Source organism: Aspergillus aculeatinus (genome assembly GCF_003184765.1).
Source record: "Aspergillus aculeatinus CBS 121060 unplaced genomic scaffold BO66scaffold_31, whole genome shotgun sequence".
In the NCBI taxonomy this organism is placed as follows: domain Eukaryota; kingdom Fungi; phylum Ascomycota; class Eurotiomycetes; order Eurotiales; family Aspergillaceae; genus Aspergillus; species Aspergillus aculeatinus.
Window position 1 is genome coordinate 271,009 of NW_020291500.1, and position 13,371 is coordinate 284,379.

Sequence of the window (13,371 nt, forward strand, 5' to 3'; positions counted from 1 at the left end):
ATTGGTCAAATGGCTTCTGATCATTTCTGTAAAGGCTCCGTCTTCTTCATGGTTGCACCAATCCGCCGCACATGCCAAGGCTCATCAAGAAAGTAAAGAAACAAGAGACATGCGCATTTCAAAACAAAACAGTCTCATCCCACATCACTCTCCGCCAGTCAACAAATAACCATGGCCATAGTTCCGATAAGCACGAAAGAAGTTCATCAGAGATCGGAGATCGCACAGTCTCCCGCATTGAGCGGGTTATAGGACGATGCGTTTAGTGCTTTCCCCCCCAGATGTTAGCTTCCGAGAGTACTTTATCAGGCTGGTATGGTTTCCAGTCGCGAGTCATGTAACCCAAGCCATGTGGTGATACGTACAGAGCAGCTGCCACAAGAGCAGGAGTTGCAGCTACCAGCGCAGCTGGTGGCGCAGGAGTTGCAGGTGCACGGAGACATGATGATAGTTTGGATGTGAGGTAGACTTGCGTCTGTTGAGCTTGTTTGGCGAGAGATGGAAAGAAGGTGATGGTCTTTGGGAGAGAATAGTGGAATTGTGCAGGATGAATGATTTAGATCAGACAGGTCAAAAGAGGGAGAGGGTTCTTATAACTTTCTCAGTATTGACTATAGGGTGAGCTCTGCGCTTGGAATTCCATCCCACCAACACCGATGCACGGCGTCTGCTGATCCATACGTATATACTTCACTAGAGGCAAGCGAATGGCTTGTTCCCTTTCTTTTCAGCCTTCTGCATGACTTTGGCGAGCATGACTGGAGGATTCCATGCTTGCTGAAACCCACAGTGCGACTCGTATGGATCCCACCGCAAGCAGCCGGGTTCCTTGCCCCTCAGGATGTGAAGCACCCACTAATGAAGCAGATCACTTGAGTGGGCTGATGATACATGCAGGCAATTGTCGCAAACTCTGCGGATTGGCTTATCTTTTTCTATCATCACAAGGCCTGGCAGACGGCTTATCCCAGATATCTCTAATCGCTGACTCTGGAATCATTTCTATGCTGGGATGCCCCTGAAAGAATTCCTCGATAGCACGCCCAGTTATGATTGCGGGTCGTAGGAGGTGATCCTTGAAGTCATGATCGGTGCTGCCACGTCGAGGCCGCTGTGGATGGGGCGAGGAGGGGAAGGCTGAGTTGTATAACGAGAGGGTATGGGGAATCAAGTGGGTATCAGCAACCAGCATGCGTGCGTGGACCGAGAAGAGTCGTCCTGGCTTCTCGACTGTGGATCCTACAGTGCTATATTCTTGTTTTATGAAGGGGTCTATGATTTTGGCCGACATCTATTCTATCATTGATCCCTGATTGAGCACTAACTTACTATTGTACGGACTACTCTAATACTTCGTACGTACTGTAGTAGCCGTAGTAAAACCACCCCGCCCTACCCCTCCTGTTGACCAAGAAAAGTGGATGCTTTGCTGAGGCACCCAACTTCAACCCGGTCCACTTGGAAGAACTTAAACTTGCCGGTCACATGTATTCTCTACCTGTAGGGGCTTTGAGTTACTTTGTACGGAGTAGTAGTGCTGGTTTGCTTTAAACCCTAACTTAGGTTACCACTGTACTATACACATTCTAGTATAGATTCCCAGTTCTTTCTCGATGGAACCACCGCGATAGCCGCACCAATCACGACTGAAACCAAGTAAGAACTGGGAGTAACTCAAATTGTCACACTAATTCGCATTCTACTTACTCCGTGCACATCCATGATACCTGCCTGACAGACTGCTGAGGGGGAGGGGGTCTGCGACGTAAGAAGCATCTACTGTAACCAGCTTGGTCATGATATTTCGGCCTTCAAAACACAACGCAACTGCCGTATATGCTATTCAAAACATTCTCTACTAAGTATAAACTACTTAACCGCTAACTATATATGACCCCACAAGCATGTCAGTAGAGTACGGCCAGCCTCTCACAGCTCATCTTTGCTCCTCGGGGCAGCATTCCCTTCCTCCTCACCGCCGGGACAAACAGCCGGCGAGGTAACGAGCATCGAGTAGACGCATTTCTCATCTTCGGCCACCTTCAGAATCTCGTTCTCCTCACCACACTCCAAGACGACCGTTGTCGATCGTGCCGGTCCGTTCCAACATGTTTGTCCATTGGTATAATGCAGGGCGACCTTCTCCTCTGGGATAATATCTCCAGACTCGTCGAGCACGTCCACACTAACAGACCCAATGCCAGAGTACTTGCCCATCCGCATCGAGCCACCGCCTTTCTTGGGAATTTGTTTGGTTTGATCTAGGAAGCAGTGCTCGTACGTATATTCACCAAAGTCCTTCGAGATGCATACTCCCTTCAATGCACGGAAGATGGATGCAAGACCATAGTCTGTCTCAAGGTCGGATTTGTGGGTCTCCAACTGTCTCCGCGAGTCTTCAAGGCTCTTCTCAGCCGACTTGACAGCATCCCGAGCGTCTGACACGACCTTGGATTCGGACGTCGTAGGTTCGTCCTTCTTGGGCACTATACCGTTCTCCTCAAGGAAACCCCGGACAGAGACCACTTTAGTCTCGATGAACTCAACCAGTGAAGGAGGCAAATAAGCTGCCAGTTGATAGATTAGGGCTACTCACGGTCAACATCAACTAAAACCTAAGGCAAGGCTGCCATCGCAGTGAGTGTACTTACCAGAGTCAGTCTCACAGCCCTCGTCTTCGTTCTCCCATTGCTCCCAATTGATTCCAGATTGGGCATCGTCTGGCTTGACCAGTTCGTCCAAATCATTGTCCTGGGCAGCGCTCGTGGCACTCTCAAGGGTTCCCCTGACGGCATAATCTTCCCAACTGCGCACAGCACGCTTGACACCCTCGTCGTTGAAGTTAGGATTGTACTCTACCTTGAACTTGGATAGGATTTCCTCTAGCTCCTTCACCCGTGCGCGGGTATCGTCCCTTTCCTTGCGGATGTTCACTAGTGCGTCCCGAAGCTCTTCGACTCGACCCCTGGCCAATTGGGCCAGGACATTGACCTTGCCAGCCTTCTTACCCCTGACTACCTTGCTCTTCTCTTCCTGCTCGGCCTTCTCCAACTGGGCCTGGAGATCTTTGACCTTGATCTCCTGGGCCTGGATTTCCACCTCCAGATTCTTGATCTGGTCCTCAACCTCCTTCTGTTGCCTGCCCGCATCCACAAGCAGGTCGCGCTTCTTCTTGAGGGCGGCCGTCAGGGATTTCTGCCTCTTCTCTTCCTTCTTACGCCACTCTTTCCCAATCTCCTTGCACTTGTCCTCACACTTGGTGCCGCCGACCCGTGCCCACTCATCGCTCCCATCACAGCAAAGTGCGTAGTCGCAGATACCATCATTGACTCGTTGTGACGGAACGTAGGATGGCTTGTGGCCTTTGTTTTTGCAGTAGAAACCCGGAAGGGCAGGGACGAGTTCGAGGTCGCTGTTCCCCGGCCGGTCGGCCACTGTCAATGCCGAGTTGCGGGAAAGATGAGCGCAGGCCGACGTGCCGGGTTCATCACTACCATCGGGGCAGTCACAGTAGTCATCGTTTACTGCGGAGAATGGGATCTGAATCGATGGATGGGAGATACAGGTGAATGTTGTGGTGTCCTTGTAGAACTTTGCGACTGTTAAATCCAACCAATTGTGTTAGTTTATTCGGGTGCGTCCGAGGGAGCTTGGTTCATGGAACGTAGTAGATCGGCCAGGGAAATCAAATGAAGATGGCAAGGGAAGTGGCATCAGAGACTGAGCGGATGCATCAAGCTCAAGTGATCGCAGAGAACAGCAGCAGAGAAGAGTTACACTCACACTCGGGTCCGACTCCCCGGGGTCGAGACGAGGCATCACCCGCAGCAGCTACCACGGTCGAGCATGCAGCTATGCTCGCAAAGAAAAGCGATCCCTGAGGAAGTATCATGGCGGGCAGCCTTGAGCTTGACTCGCCAACCACTATTGCGACCGGAAGCGGACGTCCAGTCACCGTAGGAAGAGTTCAATAAAACAGAAAATGCGGAGAGAGCTTCTGGCCAGCTGTTGATAACGAGCGTCTCTATCGAGCAATCCGGGGAGACGCCCAGAGCGTCTTAGTCAGCCCCTTATCAATTCAATCAGTCCCGATCTAAAGTGGCGACCGGGCGTCACCCAGCGGGAGCATCTTTCTCCAGCACTTTGGGATCAACTTTTACCATTTTCTGTCTTGTCGGGCGTCAAAAGCAAACAAACAAAAGAAAATGGGTAATGATGGTGGAAGGTAAAGGACTAAATCTTCGGGTTCTGTGGTGTGCAAAGTCACTAATTCCCCGGTCTTCAGCATCCCCACTCGCCGCGAGCTCGTTCGCGAAGCCGCCCGGAATCCCAGCACGGCGCAATTGAAAGAAACCCAGCGCGAATTGCAGGAACACTTCTGGAACACATGTCCACTGTCGCATAAGCAGTTAATGCGACCTATCGTCTCCGACTGCGTCGGAAACCTCTTTAACAAAGACTCCGTCCTACGATATCTGTTACCGGGAGATGAAGCCGAGGGTATCAGCTCGAAAGCCGACTGCGATGAGTTTCTCTGTGGCCGTGTGAAGGGTCTCCGTGACGTTGTGGAGCTGAAGTTTGAAGTTGACACCGAGCACGGCGGACATCCATCTGGGAAGCACGAGAAGCGCGAGGGCTGGATCTGTCCAGTCACCGCCAAGCAGTTGGGCCCGAATGTCAAATCCGTCTACCTTGTTCCTTGCGGACATGTCTTCTCCGAAGAAGCGATCCGTCAGCTGAAGGGCGAGAGGTGCTTACAGGTGCTTACGACCCGCTACTGCACCGATGATTGCGTGACGCTAACAGGCGTGCATTTAGTGCGACGAACCTTACACAATCGACAATGTGATAACCATACTCCCGGCGAAAGAGTCGGATAAGCAACAGCTGATTGAGCGAAGCCAGAAGCTAGCTGAGCAAGGATTGACACATTCTTTGAAGAAGGCGCCTGGTTCGAAGAAGCGCAAGAAGCACGCCAACGGCGATGCTGTCGCTGCTCTCGCCAGTACCGAGTCAGAGGTCAAGCCGGGAAAAGAGTCAAAGCCAGTGTCATCGTCAGCCTTGCGCACGAGGGAAGAATCTGCCACTGCTAGCCGTAGCAACACGTCCACGCCTACTTCAAATGTTCCCAGTGGGATCAAGAATGCAGCCACCGCCATGCTAACTGCTCGTGTACTTGAGGAGGAGAATGAGAAGAAAAAGCGACGCAAGCTGATGGGACATAATGACAACCTGAGCAGTCTCTTCACGAAGGAATCCGATAAAGATGGAATGTCAAAGAATACTGACTTCATGACCCGAGGTTTTACCCTCCCTGCAAATTCTAGGCACCGAGCTTGAATACCTCCTTCTTGCATTCTGCTCATTTATGTCACAAAACTGGCGTTTCAAGGATTGGTTTCTCGGTGGAAGTTCGGCAAAGCATAGGACCTAGCTCATTACCCCAATTTCTTTATATGATAGATTTGAATTTTTGTACTGATACTTTCAATGATATTCGAACGAACAAAACATTGCTTCCTATTGTACAGCAAGGGTTTAACAAATAACATGCTACAAGAACTAGAAACTTAAACCTCGGGGACCTACCCCAAATCCACCATCGTAGCAGTCTATTCAATAAGACCTCTGGCGCGAAGCTCGGCTTCAATGAGCTTCTTGCGGCCCAATTCTTCATCCCTGTCAGAACGCTTCTGTCTCTTGGCGAAGACTTTGATATTGGGCATGTTTGAGTACCGCTGATTATTGGCGAGGTAATCAGCCAGTTTTTTCGGCTTCGGCTTCACGACTTGCTGAACGTGGTCAACGACCTGCTGAACAGTGGCGATCGAATGAACAGCAGGGTCAGGGAAGAAGTGGCCAGTCAATTGGGAGAATCTCTTCAAGAACTAAATTGCGAACTGAGTCAGCAACTGCGACAGATTGACTGCCCTGTGAAGGGCGAAGGGGGAACGGAGACTGACAGCAAACTTCGTGGCCGGATCATTCAGCGACAGAGACAAGAAACCATTGTCACGAATAGTTTGATAACCAAAGAAAGGTTGCTTGGTCTCGTCAGTGCCGAGGATGTCTGTCAAGTCGTTTGTCGCTTCTTCTGCCTCTTCAACATCCTGCGACGCTTCCTCCGTTTCAGGAGCGACCTTTTGGCCACCGATTTGCTCAAAAACATAGACAAGAGCCTCCTCAGCCTCTTTGTTGGGATACTCCAGTGCCGCATTCCATTGTCCATCCGAGGTCGGTACAACCTTGGTCTTCCAGATTAACTTGAAAACCGACTGATCGTGCTCCTCGACATCACAGATGCTCGTCAAGGGCTTACCCAGCTGGTGCATGAGGCAGAGCTCGACGACAGCCTGGTGAGCCGCAATTGAGAGTAAGCCCTTCTTAGTAATCTTCTTCTTGTACTGGAACCTGTGTTAAGAAAGACTCATTAGACAACTGCACAGAGCCCACTGAAGAACTATACAGAAGGGTTTCGCTTCCCAGATGAATACAAGCGGGATGCCTGGACAGCCAGAGGACCACTTACGACTTGTATGCGTCAGTCGGCGCAGGAGGAAGGTCAGACCACCGACCGAGGTGGCCGACGCGATCGAGACCCTCCCATGTTGTCGCCGGCTCGTAGTCGTCTGCAGCGGGAGCAGCGTCCTCGTCTGCAGCGGTGTCAAGCGCCTGCGAAGCTTCAGGTGTCTCTTCTTCTACTACCGTCGGAGCTTGCTTGCTTTTGAATTTCCGCTCAAGAGCACCCTCACCGCCATAGGGGTCTTTAAGACCGGGGGGGTTGTCGGTGCCCCAGATCTTGCGGCGCACCTTCTCGGTCAGCGAGTTCGCGTTGGAGGCGTTGCGCAAGAATTGGCGGGCGACAATCGGACGGGGACGCGCTTCATGTCTGCAGACTGAGCAGACATAGAGAGATCGGGCCCCCTGGATAGAGGGCACTTCCAAGTTTAACAGACGCACAGAGGGACGCATGACTGCAGCGTTGCGGGATTGCTGTCGGGGACTCTTCGGCCAGTCTTGGGAAAAGTTTCAAGAACTCCGGACGGTTTGTCACGTGAGACAAATCGCCGGGCTTGGCGTCGGGAAGAATACTCATGCTGAACCACGTAAATTGCCGTAAAGTACACACCAGAAACTCTACGGTCGTGAAGAACAAGCAAGAAAAAAGGATATGGGAAAGTAAAACTTCATGAATTGTGGGTGTATATACATGCGTCTACGCTGAAATCATGAAAATGTAAAAGAGAAAAACACAAAACTGTACAGAATGATGCAACCCTCACTTTCCGCACTTTCACTCCCGGACAAACATGCCAGCCATACCCATACCAGTTCCAATGCACATACTAACAACACCGACATCCTGGCCGGTGCGCTCAAGCTCAGGAATAAGAGTCGCCAATTGTCTGGCACCAGTGGCACCTAGAGGGTGACCGATGGCAATAGCACCACCCTTGGGATTGACCTTGGACTCGTCAATTCCGAGCTTGCGAATAGAGTACAGAGCCTGGGAGGCGAAGGCCTCGTTGATCTCCCAGATGTTAACGTCGGAAACATTCATATCCAGCATTTGCAGAAGCTTGGGAATGGCAACGGCAGGGCCAACACCCATCTCGTCGGGAGCGCAGCCAGCAACAGCAGAGGCAACCCAGCGAGCCCTGATGGAAGAGGTCAAGCCGAGCTCAGTAGCCGTAGAGCGGCGCATCAGCAGGGCCGCAGCAGCACCGTCGCTGACCTGAGAACTGTTTCCAGCAGTGCTGGCACCATCGGCAGAAAAGGCGGGTTTCAAGCTAGCCATTTTTTCGACTGAAAGGTTGTGGCGGATTCCATCGTCCTTCGAGACGGTGATCTCGGTGGGAGCAGCGTCGGGGTGCTCGGGGTCGTAGGACACGGTCTTCACAGAAACAATCTCGGAGTCAAAAAGGCCGGCGTTTTGGGCCGCAGCTGCCTTCTTGTGCGACTCGGCGGCAAAGGCATCCTGGTCTGCTCTGGAGACTCCGTAGCGAGCGGCGACATTCTCCGAAGTGATACCCATCGGCATGATGCAATCCCGAGCATCCTTCGAGTATGAATCCTTGAGTTCAGGCCAGAGGACAGTGGGAATAGCGCGGGAACCGTAGTTGCGGGTCATGGACTCCATTCCACCACCGACACCAACGTTAATTGCGCCGGCACGGATTCCATTGGCAATAGTGGAGATAGCAGCCAGGCCGGACGAGCATTGTCTGTTGATAGTATGGAAAGAGACGGTGTTAGGGAAACCGGCATGGATCTGAGCCATACGGCCAGCTTTGGCACCGCCGAGCTCCTGGAGAACAGAACCGATGGCGACGTCGTCAATTAGGGCCGGGTCAAGGTTCGGGTTCGCCTCAAGAGTGGCACGAAGCACGTTGGCAAGGAGCTCTTCGGGATAAGCATCCTTGAAGCCACCTTTCTTCGCTCGGGTTACAGGCGTACGGAGAGAAGAGAGAATGACAATGTCATTGGGAGACTTCTGGAGGACCTGACGCAGGCCCCGGGGAATCGGAGAGGCCATCGTGAAGTAGATCTAGGGGTTCCTTTGCAAAAAGAATGATGACCAGAGGATCAGAAGCTTGGAGGATTTCACGTTAGAGCAGAAGTCGCAGCTCGTGTATCAATTCCGACAGGAAAAAAGAGAAAACTGGGGAGCGCTAGCATACTTATTGACGAAAGGGCCGCCATGGTAGGAAATTCTGGGGCTCGGGATCCATTGCTGGTGAACGAGCCGTTCTGGAGGAGCCACCGTATTGCCGGCAGTGAAGATCGGCTAAGCGGACAGCCGCGGGGAAAGGCGGAGGGGGGGGGAATCTGAGGATCTGATTACGGCTATGCCTTGCCGAAGTGTTGTGCGTGCTCGAGTACATATATTCCAGGGACGGGAACCCCCACCCCCTCTCCTTCCGTATTGTTTATTCTCTTGGTGGTCAATCTCGAGTGATCTAATGCTGTTCTCGCCTGCCCAAGCAGATACTTCCCATAGATATACCTTACCTTATCTGTTATCGACTAGGTACATACGGTTTGCTTTCCGATGGCAAATAACCAGTTGAATCCGTTCCGTCTTGTTCGGATCCGGATGCTTATGTCAGCTTCATCGGAACACCAAGTCGGAAATGACCGGACAGTGCTTGGTAGCCATAGCTCCGAAGTATGCATTCCGAAATAGGTAGGCAAATCAAAGTACCTAGTATAGTAAGGTAGGTAAATAGATCTACGATTCGACTCTGCAGGCGGAGATCTACATTCTGTGAGAGTGACCAAGATCCACAACTCTTTACTGGAATTTTATATAACAGCAGCCTGTTGTGCTCCGTATCGACCACTACATTTGACGTGTAAAATAAGAAACGTAAAACAAGGAACATCGAGAAACACCGTGAGCCTAGGGTATCATAAAAATATCAACAGCGTATAATGTGACTGTAGTGACCAGGGACCTTGCGTCGGCATTTCTCACAATCAGACCGGTAGCCCATCGAGAATGTCAACTTCTTTGGGCTGGTTTCACCCCCTGTAATAGTACCCGGCGAAGGGTTTGAATCACGCATGCTCTTATACATGCCACTCATCTGTCCAGAAGAAGGGGACGCCGGGCGCGACATAGTGTAGGCCATATCCGCATCGCTAGCCGAATCTTTGCTACTGATGGCCATGGCATCGCCGTCACTAACGGGGCTGGGAAGATGTTGATCACGCCACCAAGCTGTATTGCGGTCGTTGTACAAGTCATCCAAAGCATCGCGACGTGTACGATATGCACCGTTTCGATGTTCCATGTTCTCAGTGGAATCGACCGCAGAGGGGCAGGTTTCAAGGGCAAGGCGTGTAGTCTGTTGCTCGCTTATTGTGAGCGAGCGGTAGATGACTCTGGGTGGTATTGGGGATTGTTGTGAGCGGTCATTGCAGCTCTCGTCAACAAAATCCACACCGACATTGTTGCCGTTGTCAACGTCCATTTCCGTGCCATACCGAGCGGCTGAAAGCACAGATTGGGCCTGCTGATACTCTGCTTCCATTAAGCAGCTGCGAGGGTTGTCACCACGATGTCCATGATCATTATCGTCCTCCGAGGACTCCGCTGGGGTCAGACTCGACACGCCGACTTGTGGGGCATTCTGGTCACTTTTCAAGAACGGGAAACTGCTATTTGTTTGGGAAGAGGCACGTAGAGGTAAAGAGCGATGTTTCTGTTTGACTGTTGTGAGCACTACATCACGGTTTCCTGCGGACTTCAGCTACAGGCGTACCTTTTTTCCATGACTTGTGATTCCATCGGGCTCATGGTCCTCCTTCTCTCGCGGACGCTTGGGGGTATAAGTGATCATGTCTAAATCGGCAGCAGTACTGCAAGACAGCGAGTGAGGAAGCGAGCGAACTGGAGGCGAGTTCACCCATTAAAGTATGGCAATGACAATGTGAAAAGTGACTGGGGCCCCCTGTTTTTATCGACAGATGGGAGTTCGGTACATTGGAAAATGGATTCCAAGTGCCCGAGCAGTTGCAGGAGCTATATCGAGGCGAGTTCAAACACCATTTGTTTGACTGCTCATGTATTCACCGGTCTATAGAAGATGGTGTTGGCCAAGGATGCATCAAAACCCGGGGTAGGAACATGAAACATTGAACTTAAGCTCAGTTCAAGTTGCCAGAGCAAAGGGAAAGTCCAGAACTAGAGCGATGGAAGCCTCAGGCCACATATTGGACAACCTTCCAATGAGATTTCGCAGGTTATTTGCTTTGCTTACTACTACGCTAGTAACTATTAGGCACTTTAGAATTCCTCCGACGGAAAAAAATACCTAATACACCACGATACACCCGCATTCGAGCACCATTACACAGCGAATACCAGTTGAACATTTAAGCTGTTACCAAACCAACCTAAGGAACATCATCGTGAGTGAGACGCCCAGTCTGAAGTGTTTAACTAAAGTGGTGATGAGTTCTTCCTTCAATGGTCATAGCATGCCACTGCAATGACCGCGCACATAAAGGCTTACCTATGATGTTGCCTGCTCTGATCTCTGTACGAGTATCAAGATACAGGATGGGTATCTCAGAGTATCAATGATCGATGATGTCACTCTTGTCCAGTCATGGTTGCTCGAATCATTCCTGTGAATGGAGTTTCCTCGACAGTTGAGCTCCCATCCTTCTTTAAGCCCAATAGATCGATCTTACTTCGCAAGCCTAGCTCAGCAATCAATGGTATCTCCAGGTAGCGGGTTCGCCCTCGTGGCTCCTGCCTCGAAAGGACTGGGATTCGCCTTTGCCCAACAGCTGCTGTCTCACACGAACCTACCCGTCATCGCAACTGCGAGAAGGGAATGTGATGAAGTCCAAGATAGCCTGTTAAAAGCAGTCAAGAGCCGATCTGATGACCCAAGAGAGCGACTGAGGGTTTTGCAAATGGACGTGACTGGTACGAAGCTCTTCACTTGGCCAAACCTCAATCTTTGCTTGTCCTCCTGCTGAACACTCTATCAGATGAATCAACCATTCAAGCAATGGCCTCACATATTCGACGAGAGTATCCAGACGCTGCTCTCCGTATAGCTATCACCGTTCCTGGAATCCTACACGTCGAAAAATCACCATCGCAAATTGATGCTGCCAGCGCTCTAAATAGCTACAAGGTCAACGCTCTCGGCCCCATGCTGCTGATGAAGCACCTGGCACCCTTTTTGCCTACCAAGTCTTCGAAGCCCTTTCTGGTAGACCCAAAGCCTCGAGAGGACGATTGCTCTTGGAAACTCCCATCACATGCCATATACGCCATGATGGCTGCGCGAGTAGGCTCAATTTCGGACAACGCAACTGGAGGCTGGTACTCGTATCGTGCCTGTAAGGCATCTGTTTTCCAAATAGCGAAAACCTTTGACTTATATCTACGCACTCGGAGCAATGACCGGGCATTAGCGGTAGCGATGCACCCCGGTACCGTCCAGACGGACTTCACGAAGGAATACTGGGATGGACGAAACATGTTACAGCCTCTCGACTCTGCTAATAAGCTACTTCAATTCTTGTGTACAATGAGGCCCGGCAACAATGACGGGCGAGGTCGATGTTGGGATTGGAAAGGAGAGGAGGTTCTCCCATGAATGAGGACGAGGGACGAGAATCAATAAGGCATTCAAAGGCAAACGAGCCCCCACCAGCACATTGATATAACGAACACTTTTGGAGGGAAAAGTCAATCTACAACTCTGGAACCTAACTTAGATTTCGAAACATCGATCTTCCTATGGATTATTAGACTATCGCTCACCGAAAGGTATCCACTGGGTTTAGAGATAACCATGCGGGATTGGCCGCTTTTTCCTGCATGCGGGAGAAGCGTTCTTCCCTTCCTCTCCGGCAAAACGCTTACACGCTAGCAATTCCCCCAAAATTCCCCAAAACACTACTCCGGCCCCAGTAAATGCGCGCACCACACCTTTGATTCTCCCCTTCTCTTCTCCTGGACACACCTCTCAATCATTTCTCAACAGCAAAAAAAGAGTTCTCCCCTCCTCTTGACCCACTAATAATTCTACTCGCTAGCATCATCAGTACTCTGATTCATTCGTCGACCACCAATCTCCAGCCCACTCTGGAGGAAGCTTATTGCCTTACCCCTGGTTGTCAGTTGCATGGGGACTGTGGAGGATATGCAGCCGTTAAACTATCCCCAGGTCCACACGGAACCTGCCGTCGTGGGCCGCTTGGTAGATTTCGAGTATGGGTAATTTCAAAGCACCTGTATTTGTGTGCCTGTGACCGAGCAAGCTCCCAGCTCAGTCCGTGGCTTGCAGACCTGCCTTGTGGTATGGCCCTGACCAGGTGACCGTCAGCAGTGCTGAACGCTGACTCTCCGTTTATGTGACCCAAGTAGTCTGACACATCCAACTTGATCTACCAGTGATAGTCTACACAAACTGGTTGCCTTAAAGATCGAGGAAGAGGCTGTTTGGTAGCTCCGGAAGAATCTATACGAATCTGCTTCGGCATATTTCATAGATTCACAATGGTTGGACGGATGGAGCATGGACTGCACCTTGCAGCTCAATACTGAAGCCCTGCGACACCTTCGAAATTGAGCCAGGTCGCTTGCATCGAAGGGGAGCATGACCTCTTCCGGTAAACAAAGTCTTAGGATGCGTACTGGTAGAGTGATTTATATTGTCATAAGGCAACCTTGATAGGTTCCAGTTCAGGCAATCAACACTACACCGACAGTTGGCTGGTCGAAGTCATGTGGGGTGAGGTCAGTCCATCATGATTTAGATTGAGATATCGACTCTCTATGCAGCGGTATATCAGGATGAGTTCTTCTGCCTGATGCAGAATTATGGTATCTCGAAGGCC

At 51.0% G+C, this 13,371-nt stretch overlaps 6 protein-coding genes across 6 annotated transcripts; 2 read left to right on the forward strand and 4 right to left on the reverse strand.

The window, feature by feature from the left end:
• Positions 1-1,809: 1,809 nt before the first annotated feature.
• BO66DRAFT_392800 (putative protein kinase C substrate) lies at positions 1,810-4,040 on the reverse strand. Its single transcript, XM_025647606.1, has 3 exons — positions 3,784-4,040; positions 2,652-3,599; positions 1,810-2,588 (listed from the first exon to the last, which is right to left on the reverse strand). Exons 1-3 carry the CDS (start codon positions 3,890-3,892, stop codon positions 1,930-1,932), a joined length of 1,716 nt encoding a protein of 571 aa, XP_025502812.1. The 5' UTR covers positions 3,893-4,040; the 3' UTR covers positions 1,810-1,929.
• An 85-nt stretch (positions 4,041-4,125) lies between these two features.
• On the forward strand, positions 4,126-5,510 carry BO66DRAFT_392801 (uncharacterized protein). Its single transcript, XM_025647607.1, has 3 exons — positions 4,126-4,225; positions 4,286-4,760; positions 4,819-5,510. The coding sequence occupies exons 1-3, from the start codon at positions 4,206-4,208 to the stop codon at positions 5,338-5,340; spliced, it is 1,017 nt and encodes a 338-aa protein (XP_025502813.1). The 5' UTR covers positions 4,126-4,205; the 3' UTR covers positions 5,341-5,510.
• Positions 5,481-6,989, reverse strand: BO66DRAFT_352159 (mitochondrial 54S ribosomal mL50 protein). The gene is made up of 3 exons (XM_025644769.1): positions 6,530-6,989; positions 5,964-6,411; positions 5,481-5,888 (listed from the first exon to the last, which is right to left on the reverse strand). The coding sequence occupies exons 1-3, from the start codon at positions 6,970-6,972 to the stop codon at positions 5,613-5,615; spliced, it is 1,167 nt and encodes a 388-aa protein (XP_025502814.1). The 5' UTR covers positions 6,973-6,989; the 3' UTR covers positions 5,481-5,612.
• A 200-nt stretch (positions 6,990-7,189) lies between these two features.
• Positions 7,190-8,756, reverse strand: BO66DRAFT_392803 (thiolase family protein). Its single transcript, XM_025647608.1, has one exon. It carries the CDS (start codon positions 8,534-8,536, stop codon positions 7,295-7,297), a length of 1,242 nt encoding a protein of 413 aa, XP_025502815.1. The 5' UTR covers positions 8,537-8,756; the 3' UTR covers positions 7,190-7,294.
• A 544-nt stretch (positions 8,757-9,300) lies between these two features.
• Positions 9,301-10,623, reverse strand: BO66DRAFT_429636 (uncharacterized protein). Its single transcript, XM_025650467.1, has 2 exons — positions 10,269-10,623; positions 9,301-10,208 (listed from the first exon to the last, which is right to left on the reverse strand). The coding sequence occupies exons 1-2, from the start codon at positions 10,344-10,346 to the stop codon at positions 9,423-9,425; spliced, it is 864 nt and encodes a 287-aa protein (XP_025502816.1). The 5' UTR covers positions 10,347-10,623; the 3' UTR covers positions 9,301-9,422.
• A 249-nt stretch (positions 10,624-10,872) lies between these two features.
• On the forward strand, positions 10,873-12,246 carry BO66DRAFT_392805 (short-chain dehydrogenase/reductase). The gene is made up of 2 exons (XM_025647609.1): positions 10,873-11,443; positions 11,509-12,246. Exons 1-2 carry the CDS (start codon positions 11,227-11,229, stop codon positions 12,123-12,125), a joined length of 834 nt encoding a protein of 277 aa, XP_025502817.1. The 5' UTR covers positions 10,873-11,226; the 3' UTR covers positions 12,126-12,246.
• The last annotated feature ends 1,125 nt before the right edge of the window (positions 12,247-13,371 follow it).

Bases quoted from the DNA above. Each gene is read 5' to 3' on its own strand.
- BO66DRAFT_392800 (XM_025647606.1), bottom strand. From the start codon at position 3,892: ATGATACTTCCTCAGGGATCGCTTTTCTTTGCGAGCATAGCTGCATGC. The intron at 3,600-3,783 runs GTGAGTGTAACT...TGGATTTAACAG, and splicing joins CCGGGGAGTCGGACCCGAGT to TCGCAAAGTTCTACAAGGAC. The intron at 2,589-2,651 runs GTAAGTACACTC...GACCGTGAGTAG, and splicing joins GGGCTGTGAGACTGACTCTG to CCCTAATCTATCAACTGGCA.
- BO66DRAFT_392803 (XM_025647608.1), bottom strand. From the start codon at position 8,536: ATGGCCTCTCCGATTCCCCGGGGCCTGCGTCAGGTCCTCCAGAAGTCT.
- BO66DRAFT_352159 (XM_025644769.1), bottom strand. From the start codon at position 6,972: ATGCGTCCCTCTGTGCGTCTGTTAAACTTGGAAGTGCCCTCTATCCAG. The intron at 6,412-6,529 runs GTAAGTGGTCCT...TTCTTAACACAG, and splicing joins CCGACTGACGCATACAAGTC to GTTCCAGTACAAGAAGAAGA. The intron at 5,889-5,963 runs GTCAGTCTCCGT...TTCGCAATTTAG, and splicing joins ATCCGGCCACGAAGTTTGCT to TTCTTGAAGAGATTCTCCCA.
- BO66DRAFT_429636 (XM_025650467.1), bottom strand. From the start codon at position 10,346: ATGATCACTTATACCCCCAAGCGTCCGCGAGAGAAGGAGGACCATGAG. The intron at 10,209-10,268 runs GTACGCCTGTAG...ACAGTCAAACAG, and splicing joins TCACAAGTCATGGAAAAAAG to AAACATCGCTCTTTACCTCT.
- BO66DRAFT_392801 (XM_025647607.1), top strand. From the start codon at position 4,206: ATGGGTAATGATGGTGGAAG. The intron at 4,226-4,285 runs GTAAAGGACTAA...CCCGGTCTTCAG, and splicing joins ATGGGTAATGATGGTGGAAG to CATCCCCACTCGCCGCGAGC. The intron at 4,761-4,818 runs GTGCTTACGACC...GCGTGCATTTAG, and splicing joins AGGGCGAGAGGTGCTTACAG to TGCGACGAACCTTACACAAT.
- BO66DRAFT_392805 (XM_025647609.1), top strand. From the start codon at position 11,227: ATGGTATCTCCAGGTAGCGGGTTCGCCCTCGTGGCTCCTGCCTCGAAA. The intron at 11,444-11,508 runs GTACGAAGCTCT...ACACTCTATCAG, and splicing joins TTTGCAAATGGACGTGACTG to ATGAATCAACCATTCAAGCA.